This window comes from Psammomys obesus, unplaced genomic scaffold, assembly GCF_907164565.1.
Source record: "Psammomys obesus unplaced genomic scaffold, mPsaObe1.curated_primary_1811, whole genome shotgun sequence".
Classification (NCBI taxonomy): Eukaryota; Metazoa; Chordata; class Mammalia; order Rodentia; family Muridae; genus Psammomys; species Psammomys obesus.
Genome location: NW_026596100.1, coordinates 7208933 through 7221279, shown reverse-complemented (window position 1 = coordinate 7221279; position 12347 = coordinate 7208933). Strand labels below are relative to the sequence as shown.

The 12347-nt window shown below is 37.2% G+C and overlaps 1 protein-coding gene across 1 annotated transcript in view; it reads right to left on the bottom strand.

Annotated features, from left to right (window-relative positions):
• The window catches only part of LOC129692139 (uncharacterized), a 118123-nt gene extending 106224 nt beyond the window's left edge, over positions 1-11899 (bottom strand). Inside the window, exons 1-3 of the mRNA XM_055628381.1 lie at positions 11818-11899; positions 6358-8688; positions 1699-1890 (exon numbers count right to left, since the gene is read on the bottom strand). Of these exons, the coding sequence (XP_055484356.1) occupies positions 1699-1890; positions 6358-8688; positions 11818-11899 (2605 nt within the window). The remainder of the gene's footprint in view (positions 1-1698; positions 1891-6357; positions 8689-11817) is intronic.
• Between the last annotated feature and the right edge of the window lie 448 nt (positions 11900-12347).

Sequence of the window (12347 nt, the reverse complement as noted above, 5' to 3'; positions counted from 1 at the left end):
AGAGTGAAAAGGCAAGAACTAGAGACCTATGTTATAAATAATACAGTGATAAATTGGGGTACCACCAAAACTTCAAAGTAATTTTATGCTGACATTGCCCACACTTTGAGGCCCACCACGATACAAGCAGCGCCATCTACCCTATATGGAAATGCAAATACTAGAAATTGAGGACAGAAGATATTGAATGAAATATGAAATCTCCTGGGCCAGAGATAAATCTGTCATTGCAATGAAAGAATCATTGTACTGAATAAATCCTAACCCTCCAAACAAACAATGATGAGGAAGAACAGTGAAGCATACTAAGTATTAAGTAACATTTAAAAATTACGTATCAGATTACATAATATATAAATGAAACAGTTGATAACGTAAAGGTGGAACAGAAGGTGGTAGAAAATGAGCACTAGAACAAAGTGAAGCAGTAGGATCAGAGCTTTGGGAGTCTAATAAAAGATGTGCATTTTCAGGTAGATATTTCAAATGTATATGAGCAACAAGAGAGAAGCATCCAATACAGTAGTACATATGGAAATAAATGACAAATTTCCAGTCATTCCTTGCTGCCCCACACAAAGAAAGACCTGGAAGAATTAGGCACAATTCTTAAGGACAAGAATACAACCTCTCAGAACAAAATAAAATATTTAAATTTTATTCTTCATGATCACATGAATATAAAGTTTTGTGTTGCTAACAACACAGTATTTTATTTTTTACATTACTTCTGATTTGTCCATAAAAATACATGGCTTCCTTTCAAGCCCTAGTCTTTGTCAACCTGCTGTTTTATTATGGGAAAGAAATGACACCAATGCCTATGATGGCATTGTGTGATTCCATCAGCTGTGTACAGGACACTACCCACTATTCTTACTAGCGTCTTTTCACAAAGACATTTTCTGTAGCACAGCAATGTACTTTTCTTTGTTTTCTTCCTTTTAAAAAGATCAATCAGAGTTCACTGAGGTTTTGGTGTGGGTGTTTCCTCAAATGCACTTTGCTTTTGTAAATAATTTTCAAATAGCACATGCCTACTAGTTGGGCCAATCTCCTTTGACATCAACTGTTGCAATCTTGGATCCATATAAGTTTTAGTACCTACAAAACTTCCTACCTACCCCGCCAAATATTAATCCATGTTTTACTTTCAATTTCATCAGTGATCACTTATCATCCATTCTCAGAGGCCATTGTTTGTGAGGCTGAGTTCCAGTGCTGGTTAAATAATATACTCTCTATAACCTAAGAAAACCATTTCACAAAAATACTAATATATTTTAAGACTCTATTTCATAAATGCTAAAATGAGAAGATAATTTTTCACTTATTGAAAATCATATTGACCTTATTCTTTTACATTATGTATATTTATATAAAAATGTAGATTTAAAAAGAGCACAAATTTAACTCAATGAACAATCCTGTAGCTAGCTATTTTACTGTCTAAAGAGAAAAGAAGCCAGTCCTATGCTGCAGCTGTATTTTCTGAAGGTTTTTTACCAAGCAGCAATTCCTTAATGGATAACAAAGTGTTGATTGTTTTAAAAAGCATTTTTCATAAAAACCATATAACCAGCACATCATAACGTTCAAAGAACGGCACCTACATCTCAGAGATGAAGCAGAAGGAATTTAGTTAAGACAGTGAGCAGCTGTCTTCATTGTTGCTTAAGAACACAGGTTTCTACTCACTGGAGCCTTCCGTGAAGTTGCTGATGACAGAGCTGCCCCCTGCTGAGCTGCATCTCTTGCCCTCCTTGAACTGCTGTCTCCTCCTGGCCCACTGGTCTATTGCTTCTTCCTGGGAACCATCACTGGCTCTTCCTCCTCTTAGAACCAATTCCTGCGATAGCTTTCGGGGCTTATTGATCTCCAAATTCTGATCTAGATTAAACCATATTAAATGTCAAAGTGAGATGCCAGTTCAAGATAGGAGGTGAAATAGTCTTTAAAACAAAGAGCTGTAATATATATATATATATATATATATATATATATATATATATACATACATATATTTGTTCATTTTCTTCATGTTCCATTTGCTAAGTTGGAGAGAGAAACTGAGATGCAAATTAATATATAGGTTTACATAGTCCCAAACTCCTGCCTTCTGTCATAACAAACAATAAAATTGAATTATTAGGAAAATAAATATATCAATAAAATATCACAGCCTAATTAAACTGAATTTTTAAAAGAAAACTTGAAGTACATAAACATAAAATCTAGAAAGCATTTTCACAATTTAGAATTATTTGAAATTTTACCTTTGATACTATACAAAAGGCAAACAGCATAGATTTTAAAACTTGACTTTGTGTTTATTCTGCTCCTAGAAACAATAAGTTTTTACAATTTTATTTCTGTTTCCTTTTAGAATTTTCTTATATATTCAAATTGGGAGAAAGCACATAGCCCGTGCTATTTATAGTTTGATATAAATAACGAAGTACTGAATTCCACAAATTATAAAGGTATACACCTATTCTGATGCTCAGTGTTGATACTCTTCGATTTGCAAAAGTACGGAGGAAAACTGGCCTAAGCTCACTGTATGTACTTGTGCTATTTAGTTTTGCCAAGTGTATACCAACTACAGGCACCTGGGAAGAGGGACATAAACTGAGGACTGGAGTGCCTGGTGGTAGGGACATTTTCTTGATTAATGGTTGATGTGGGAGAGCTCAGTCCCCTGTAGGCAGTACTAGCCCTAGGTCCTGGCCTGTTTGAGGAAGCAAGCTGAGCAAGACAGGAGAAGAAGCTGGCAAGCAGGGCTCCACCATGATCTCCACCTAAGCTGATGATTCCAGCTTCATCTTGAATTTCTGCCTTGCCTTTCACAGTAATGGACTGTAACATATAAGCTCAACACAACTTTTACTACCCCAAGTTGTTTTTAGTCAGTTTTTGTTTCAGCAAATATATAGGTATGCACTGAGTTTTTCTATGAATCAGATGGTGTGCTGGGGCTGGAGTGCAGACATCAAAGCTCCTGGTGGAACTTTGTCAAAGTAGATACTCTCAGTTTTAACAAATGTTATGGTTTGAACATAGGCATCACTTGAAAATTCATTTGGGAATCAAGGGACCTAATGTAATCATACTGAGAAGCTGAGACTTTAGTCAGTGACGAACTCTTGCTTGCTTTACTCTCGTGAAGAGGATAATTTCCCTTACAGTTTCTGAAGACCAGGTAGGCCACGTTCTTCGTTCTTCCATGCTACACAGCACACACAGCAGAAGGGGACTCTCCGTAGCAGGAAAAAGGCACACCACCCTGCTAAGTACTCATTCCTTGACCCTGACTTTACAATCTCCATATATTTGTTCTTTGAAGATTATCTCATTACTGATATTTTGTCATATAGTCGTGTGGTTGGAGAAGGACCTTAAGAATGGGTGTGAAAGTGGTCCCCGTGAGAGTATGGGGGATCTGGGTAGTGAGGGAGAAGACAGAGGATTAAAGGAGCACTGCTGGAAGAAAGCAGAGTTTCCACTGAAACTGGGACAGGGTGGGCTTTTGCACATCAGCAGAAGGGAAATTCCCAGGTTCACCTGAAGTCACCCTGCTGGAAGTTAGCTAATAGATGTCATTTTGTACAAGAAAATGGATTGATTTTCATTCACGTTTCTGTACTGAGCTTGAGATCTCAAAGTTTCTCAAGTCTTTGTCAGGTCTCTGGGAATCATGCCTTTCTTTTTTAGAGCTACAGGGAAATAAACTATTGTATAAACTGAATGCAAATTTCATATCATATTACATATAAATCACTGTTTAATCATGAATATGTCTATAACATATAAAATGTCACTGAATTCTTATTGTCTGTAATTTTTTCAGGCTGACCTGGCTTTAGTTCTATTACTTTTTTTTTTAGATTGTAGACTTTCTGGTTCATTGATATAGATCTTATACATTTCAGCTAATTTTTAGTGGAAGAAATTTATTCCAAGAGTACTCACATTAATCTGTTAAAGAACTTAGTATTCTATTCTTAACGACTAAGACTCATATCTTTCCTTTTCTACTGCACTGACTCTCTTACCTCCTCATACACCCAGCCTCATGTCAGGGTTGCTTGATTTGATGTACATTACACAGACTGATTTGATGTCCATCCCCACAGAGTGAAGAAGGATCTCTTGCAAAATTCAAATATCAGTTTGTGCCCACAAAGATTTTTTTTAAATATTTGGTGAAGCAACTCAAGTTCTTCAAAGCACTTTATATTCTGAAAAGTTTGTGCAATGCTGGTATGTGATGCCAGAACAATAGTATTGATAAAGTATAAAAGTACTCATCACTCTAAGAAAATAAAAATGGTAAAAACATTTAAAATTGTAAATAAAATTTTTGTAACTATTTTAATTTCTGAACTGTTTTCTCTATAAAAGTACATTTGTATGTGAGCAAGAGACTTCACAGAGCAAACTGATATGATTTCCTTGCATTTGAACAACAAATACTCATTAGTCTTAAGGACAGGTGCTGTATAATGCTATAGATACATAAATTTACAGAAAAGAAAAATAAAACAACCCTTCATGGAACCTACATTTTAGTTAATAAGAGAAAATAAACAAGCAAGTAAAATATGCAGCATATTAAAAGCAAAAAGATATGTATGAGAGTAAAACATGAAAAAAGAGTGAACTCGGGCTTGAACAAGGATAGCTCAAACTCCAGTTTTAAATTTGGTTTCTAATAAGTTTTTTACTGTGAGGAGAATAACATAAAAAGACACAATAAGAACGACCCCATGGGTATATGGAGAAATAGTTGTGCACAAGAAAGCATAGTGGAGAGAAGTTTCTAGAAGCTCAAATAGATAAAATATGCTTAGAACAGATTTATCGGGGAAGGAGGTAAAGGACTGTGAGAACAGACTTTTGATGAAATGTAGGCTGCAGTCGTTCACCAAGCGGGGACAATTTCAGTTTATTGAGAGCAATTTCATTTGCGGCTGGCTTCTTATCTGGATTTTTAACTGTGTTGGGAGAGGTAGCTTATGGAGCAACACACTCCTGGGAACAGGAAAGACAACTTGAGAGGGATATTCATGCAGGTGAGTACATATCCCCTCTGGGAAACATAAGTGCTCATGTTGCAGGTTCCCTTGCAGCTCTAAATAAGTATGCACTGACACAAATCTTGGAATTTATGTGACTGGCCTGGAGTCTGGAGCTACACAGGGCCTGGCAAGCAGTCACTGAGATCAGGAGGTTTTGCATTAAGGTTTTCATATAAGGTAGTACAGCTTTTATATTGTTTTTTAGATGATTCATTTTGCATAAATCAAATCTTACATTTTATGGTAACACTTACATAATAGATTATGCTTCTTGTATTTTATTTCTACTCCCAACATTTTTGAAAAGTTTTGAGTAAAGAATTTTGCTCTTAAATTTGCTCTTCAATGTTTTTAAATTGTTTCATTTAAAACATAAAAAGACTATGAGAACAGGAAAGATGGTGCCTTTCATAAGTTTCTTCCTTCTCAATCTAATTTCTGAGCATATTAGGTATGCTCTCTGCACTTTGGAAAACAGTTTCAGTTTTTGCTATGGAATAGTCCTAACATTAAGACACTTTTAATTTATGGTATGTAATAATCCTAACATTAAGTGACAAATAATTTAACTCATTGAGAAGCACAAGGATCTTTTATAAACTAACCAGAACAATGTTTTGCTGTTCCAAGATTGAAACCAGACAGACAGCATTATGTACTTAGGAAGAAGCTTCCGTCTTAGCCATTCTTGAGGTTTCAAGAGTGCCTGGGTTGTATCAATTGTGTGAGCAAGACCAGGCAACACAATACAGAGGTCAGAGGGCTGCTGGAGTTAAAGGTCCTGTAGATGGTTCTGTCAGGATTAGTTAAGGGTGTCTCTGGTTTTCGTCCTTTGTTCTGATTACTATTCCACATGGGCTCTAGAGACATGAATAACCCTGCCTGTGTAACACTACAGTAAGGCTTGAAAACACATTTTATCACAAGCATATTCTTCCTATCTTTTTAAAAATGCTTACCTTGCAAGATCAGGAGAAATAGTAGATTATTTAAGAGTGACACAGGCTAACATTTTCAACAAAATTGATTTACTTTTATCTTATATTAAGCTTCAGCTATGGTGATTTTATACACACTACTTATGGGTAGAGTTAATTTCAATGTAAAAGAACAGGCCAATATAGTATCCTTAAAATTTCTCTAACTCTAAAATGCCCAACACATCTTACCAATAAAGGATCCCAAGCAGTAAAAATGACTTCACCCAAGACTGTTGAAACCTCATAATATAGCAACAACAACAAAAACCCTACAAATGCTCTATAGCCCATTGTACCTTTTAGTGCCTTCTGCTTCTGTGGTGACCACAATATGTCCATAGGGTGGTAGAAAGTTTCTGCGGGGTCACGGTTTTTCTCACTTTCTTCAAGGTGTGCTCTTGATGCAGCCCTTTGGAACTCTGCTGGCTCCTGTTGGAAGTTATTCAGTTCAAAACTTTTGCTGCCTCTATTACTATTTGAATCTTCATTAACAAGTAGTGTCTTATGAATAAGAGACAGCTTCTCTGTAGCATGTTCTGTACAGGTAGACTCAACAGAGTTTAGTAGAAAAGCCATTGGAGCACAGATTTCATTTTGATACTCACTTGTTGCGTCTTCAAAATCTCTGTGGCACATATTCTTCACGACTGATAGTACCTGGCTTTTTTCATCTTCAACATTTTCCAAATAGCTGGTAGACTCTCTAGGGTTTCTTACTGCCATGGGACAATTAGAATCAACTGTGCCTTCTTTGTGATTTTGAGCAGTGACTCTCTGCTCTAACTCATCAGTTATGGAGGCCGAGACTGGCCCTTCTGTTCTGCTGAGGGCTGTCATCTCTACATGATTTGCATGGTTCTCTGTTTGTTCCCATTCCACAGAACTGTGTATATTGCCATGAAGTGGGCTCTTCGGAACTGGGCTGCTGCAGGATGTAATCCTCACAGTTGGACTCTGTGTGTTCTTCCTTTCCAATAGATGTGTGTTCACAAAAGAGTCACTGTTTAAAACAGTCTCATTAACATCTCTGTAAATCACAGCACCATGTACTTTGTCCTGCTCTCTCCCAACACCAATGTATTGGCTAAAAGAAAGTGTGTTCCCAGAAGTCTCTACAGGTTCTCTACAGGTGACCCAGTGGGATGGACTGAGTAACAGAGAAGACTTCACAGCATGTTCACTAACAGGGAAAGACACAGAATCTGAGCTCTCATAGACCTCTCCTGGCAGGGTTTTGTTGCCTCTGCAGCTAAGGTTGTCTACTTTTTCTCCCAAGAGCTGCATGGTTGGAAAAGACAAAGGACAACACACAGAGTCTGAGGCATCTTGAACGGGAATCGTGCTGCTCACAGTACTTAGGGGACCATTGGTTCCTGCTGTGCATGGCTGTACTTGGGAATGTGAAATGATATTTTCCCTGATATCAGAGCTGTTTTTTCTCTTTTTATCCACATCCCTTGAATCCTCAAAAGGCATTTTACTTAAATCCATATTATTCAAACTTGTGGTCCTTAAGGTTTGAGAAGAGGTAAGAGGACAAGTGGCAACTGTGAAGAGATGTTGCTTTGGGGGGTTGTCCTGAATAATTTGGAAGACCTTCTGTTGAGATGTAGCAGAATCTCCCTCTTCTGAATCATCTGGGGCTGAAGGCAGTGTGTTGGGTTTCTTTTTCTCTCCCCTGGGAGGTGGGCTTAGAGAAACCACAATAGTGTCTGAATTCTCTTTCTGGACAGTATTCACACTACAGGGAGTGTCAGGCAAACCATTTGAACACTGTTTCTGGCTTTCAAGCCTCCGGTTTTCAGGATGATTTATGCCAGGCTGTGAAGGAAATTCACAGGGTTCTTTTGTGGTGTGGTTTAAGGAACTTTTTCTATGTTTTATTGATTTCCCTATGCTTTTAGAATGAGAGATATTGATTAATATGTTCTGTTTTTTACTTACATATTCAACCATAATTTCTTTCCCTACAATGCTTATGCTCATTGAAGGGATATTTCTTCTAGAGGCCTCTCCTTTGCATGTAGACGGAACCTTATGCTTGAATCTTTCTGCCGATACAGTGCTGTAATTAGAGAACTGGCCCCGAGATGTGGAATCTCGTTGTCTTTGCTGGACAGAATAATGCTGGTGACATGTTGGGCATCGCCGTTTTGTTGGGAATTGTACTCCTGTTTTACAGAAAATGCTTTTTGTGGTTTCCACTTGCACATTGAAAGCTCCACATTTGACTTCTCTAATAAATTTGCCTGTTGCTGGCTTTAAGGCTTCTACTGTGTTTGGGAAATCCTGTGTTGTAATTTTTCCTGATAATGACTTTTTACAGTCATTAAACATAGCCACTGGTAAGACTTCCTCTAGTTGATGAGAGATAGCCGGAGGATAGTCATCATTCTCCATCCTCTTGTGTATTTTGCGGTCAGATGGAGGTTGTTTATCATCTTTGGGGAGCAAAGAGGATTTCTGTTTTCCATTTATAGAAGCAGATAGACACTCATCTCCATTTTCCTTCAATTTCCCTAATGCCTCAGTCTGATGAAACATGGCCTCTGAAGTGTGTCCCTTGATGTCCTTTTCAAAATCTTTTACAATTTTTTGGCATGCTTGACCAGATGGCTGAGAAGTACCTAAAACGAAAGGAGAAAGGAACAAAAAATGTTTTATGTCCACTTAAAGACCAGATGTTCCAAATCAACAGGAATATCATTTGTACTTATTTTGGGTAACAGTTTCCATTAGTTTCATGAAGGTTTATTCCAAATAAATGTTTTATTTTGAATTAATTATCCGCAGAATATCATGTGGTAGTTAAGAAAGTAAACTTTAGTTCTACTCAAAGAAGAATTCTGAAACTGAGTTAAATGCATGTTTCAAAAGAAATGTAGGCAACTAAAATTTAAGTGCAATGTCTTGATAAGAGGACCTCCCCTATCAGTGGACTTGGGGAGGGGCATGCGTGAAAAAGGGGGTGGGAAGGTGTGATAGGGAGGGGAGGAGAGAGGGGCTTATGGGGGATACAAAGTGAATAAAGTGTAATTAATAAAAAAATAAAAAAATAAATCTCTAAGGTTAAAAAAAAAAAAAAAAGAAACAAACTGACATGTCCTGACACTTTTTGTTTTGTTTCTCGAGACAGGTTTCTCTGGGTTGCCTTGGCTTTCCTGGACTTGCTTTGTAGGCCATGCTAGCCTTAAACTCACAGAGATCCTCCTGCCTCTGCTACCCGAGTGCTGGAATTAAAGGTGAATACCACCAGCTATGTGCCCTGAAATTTGAACATAGCATTATTCTACAGGCTATGTCTAACACCATATAATTTCATGGAGCTAAAGATTCTGAAAAACAGGATGGAAGAGAACTCAGTATGGCCCATAGACTGCCATTCAAACACATCACATAGATTCCGTTGCTTTATATTTTTAATAGGGTATATTCACAAATGTGAATTCCTGTGGTATCCAGGCAATGTTAACAATGTAGTGCCATGGCATCAATGAAACAGATGCTTAAAAGCCCTTTCTTTCTTTCTTTCTTTCTTTCTTTCTTTCTTTCTTTCTTTCTTTCTTGTGTGTTTATGTGTAACATACATGTGGACATCAGAGGACAACTTGAGGGAGTCAGTTTGCTCCAAAAATTGAATTTGTGTCACAAAATTTGGTGGCAAACATACTGAACCATCTCAATAGTTCATGAAAAGGAATATTTTAAACACCTGATTAAGTTAAAACTTGGTAATAATTTTTATAAATTTATTTTATTATGGATTTAAACATTATATACATATACTTATGCAGCATATACATGAATCCCTTGACAGGAAAAGGAGAAAAAGAATATGACATTACTTAAAGACTCTGACCACACCCATTTGTGCCCTGAAGGAAGAGGTTCACTCTTGGCAGGTACTATAACAATTTCCATAAGCCTGCTCACAATTGAAAACTAATGTGGATAACATGGAAGAAGAGACAGAGAGAAAAAAAAATTCCCTCTAAACCCCATCTACAATCAAGCTTGAACACATAATTTTATAGACTGACAAACTTCCTGCTACTACTAGATTATGATTGATTTTTAAAATAATGCATGTCAAGGTCAGGCCTAGTATTTGATATTTTTACATTTATACTAATTTTTATTTGATCACATTTCTATAGAAGATGAATTGAGAAAGTTATATTCAATGCATTAGCAGCAGATTTTTAATAATGAGGTGGGAGCTTAATGTGGAAATTAGTAAACATTCTATTTTAAAATATTTAGCCCATAGCACATATAAATGATAACTAATGTAGAAATGCATTTATAGTAGTCAAAACTTGTAGCGGTTTGAATAGGAACGGCCCTCATAGACTCAAATGTTTGCATGCTTAGTCATAGGGAGTAACACTATTAGGAGGTTTGCCCTTATTGGAGTATGTGTGGTCTTGTCAGAGGAAATGTGTCATTGAAGGTAGGCTTTGAGGTCTCAAATGCTCAAGCCAGGCCTAGTGAGTCATTGTCTCTTCCTGCTGCCTGTAGACACAAATGTAGAACCTTCCCTGTAGCTACTTCTACAGAACCATGTCTCCTTGCCTGCATGCTGCCATGCTTCCTTCCCACCATGACAATAATGGACTAACCCTCTGAACTGTAGGGCAACCTTAATTAAATGTTTTTCTTTATACAGTTGCCAATGTCATGGTTTCACTTCACAGCAATAAAACCCTAACTAAGATAGAAGTTGGTGCTCAGAGTGATAGGTCAGACCATGTTTTGTTTGGAGGACTGTAGACTTTGGGCCTTTAGGTTAGAAAAGTAGTTGAATGTTTTAAGTGGGACTTCATGAGCCATCCTAGAAACATGGAAGACAGTAGTTCTTAGGGTGATTTGAACTGTGTGTGCCTGAGTCAAGAAGCTTTAGAGAAGATATTAGTATGTGGCCTAGAGATAGTTCTTTTGATATTTTGGTGAATAACATAGCTGCTTTCTGTCCTTGTTCAAAAAATTCTGCTTAAGGTTTAATTGAAGAGCTATGATTAACAGCTTCAGCAAAGGACATTTCAAAATGGCCCCACATTGTATGTGTCCTGTGATCTTTAGTGGCCATATTTATATTGACCTCTAATGAAAAGGAACAAGATGAGCAAGGATTCACAAAATATACAATTAGAGAAGAAACAGGACACTAGGAAGTGGAATGGAGCTAAGTTCTGTGTTCTAGGAGATAAGCAGATTAAGGAAAATCCTGATGTTAAATGGAATAAAAAGAGTAGTGACCTCAGATCAAGATCCTACCCAGCTAAGCTTCCAACTTGTGAAAAGGAATTAAAGTTTAGAACTAGCCAGGTGTGGTGGTGCATGCCTTTAGTTTCAGCACTCCAAAGGCAAAGACAGAGGCAGATGGATCTCTGAGTTTGAGGCCAGCCTGGTCTATGGATCAAGTTTCAGGGTAGTCAAACTTAGGTAGTGAAGGAAACCATCAAAACAAGAAAGCTGGTAAAGATATAATTGAATGAGGAAGCCATGATCTAGCCCTAGAAAGTCACATAACTTGACATCTTTGGCCACATAGTTTGACTTTAGAGTCAAAGACAGAAGAAAGACATTATTTAATCTTCCTCCTTGACTGCAGAAAGCTACTGAGGCCAGACAAGTGTCCCTACATGTATGTCCCTGTATAGAGGTCATGAGGAGCCATTGTCAGAGGTTGTAAAGGGGAAGCCTGGATTGCCTTGGTGATCCCAAATGCTGAAGATACCAGAGTCATGAAATACCTGCTGAGAAGAGCTGGTAATCTAAGAGAAAGAAGTGTGTTGCAGTTAACAAAGGTGGAGGAGATGGAGATCTGAAGAGCATTTTGACAGCAGACTTGGAAATGCAGAGTTTGGAGGTTTTAAGTCTTGCTTTGGTCTATAGTACTTTTTAAGTATGGAATGGTAATGCATATTCTGTGCCATTATATGTTAGGATTATATTATTTACTTTTTATTTTGATTTTAAGGGAATTACAGTTAATAGATTGCATGAGTCTCAGAAGAAACTTTGAACTTTAGACTTTTAAATAAGTTTGAGACTATTATAGACTGTGGGGATTTTTAAAGTTGGACTGAATGAATTTTTGCATTATGGTATGGCTACAAATCTATGGTGGCCAGTGAGTGCAATGTTGTGAATTTTTTTTTACTGTACAGAAGCTTTTTAATTATTTTTAATTCTTTATTAATTACACTTTATTTACTTTGTATCCCCCCTGTGGTTCCCTCCCTCCTCCCATTCCAATCCCTCCCTTCCTCCACCCTCTGTA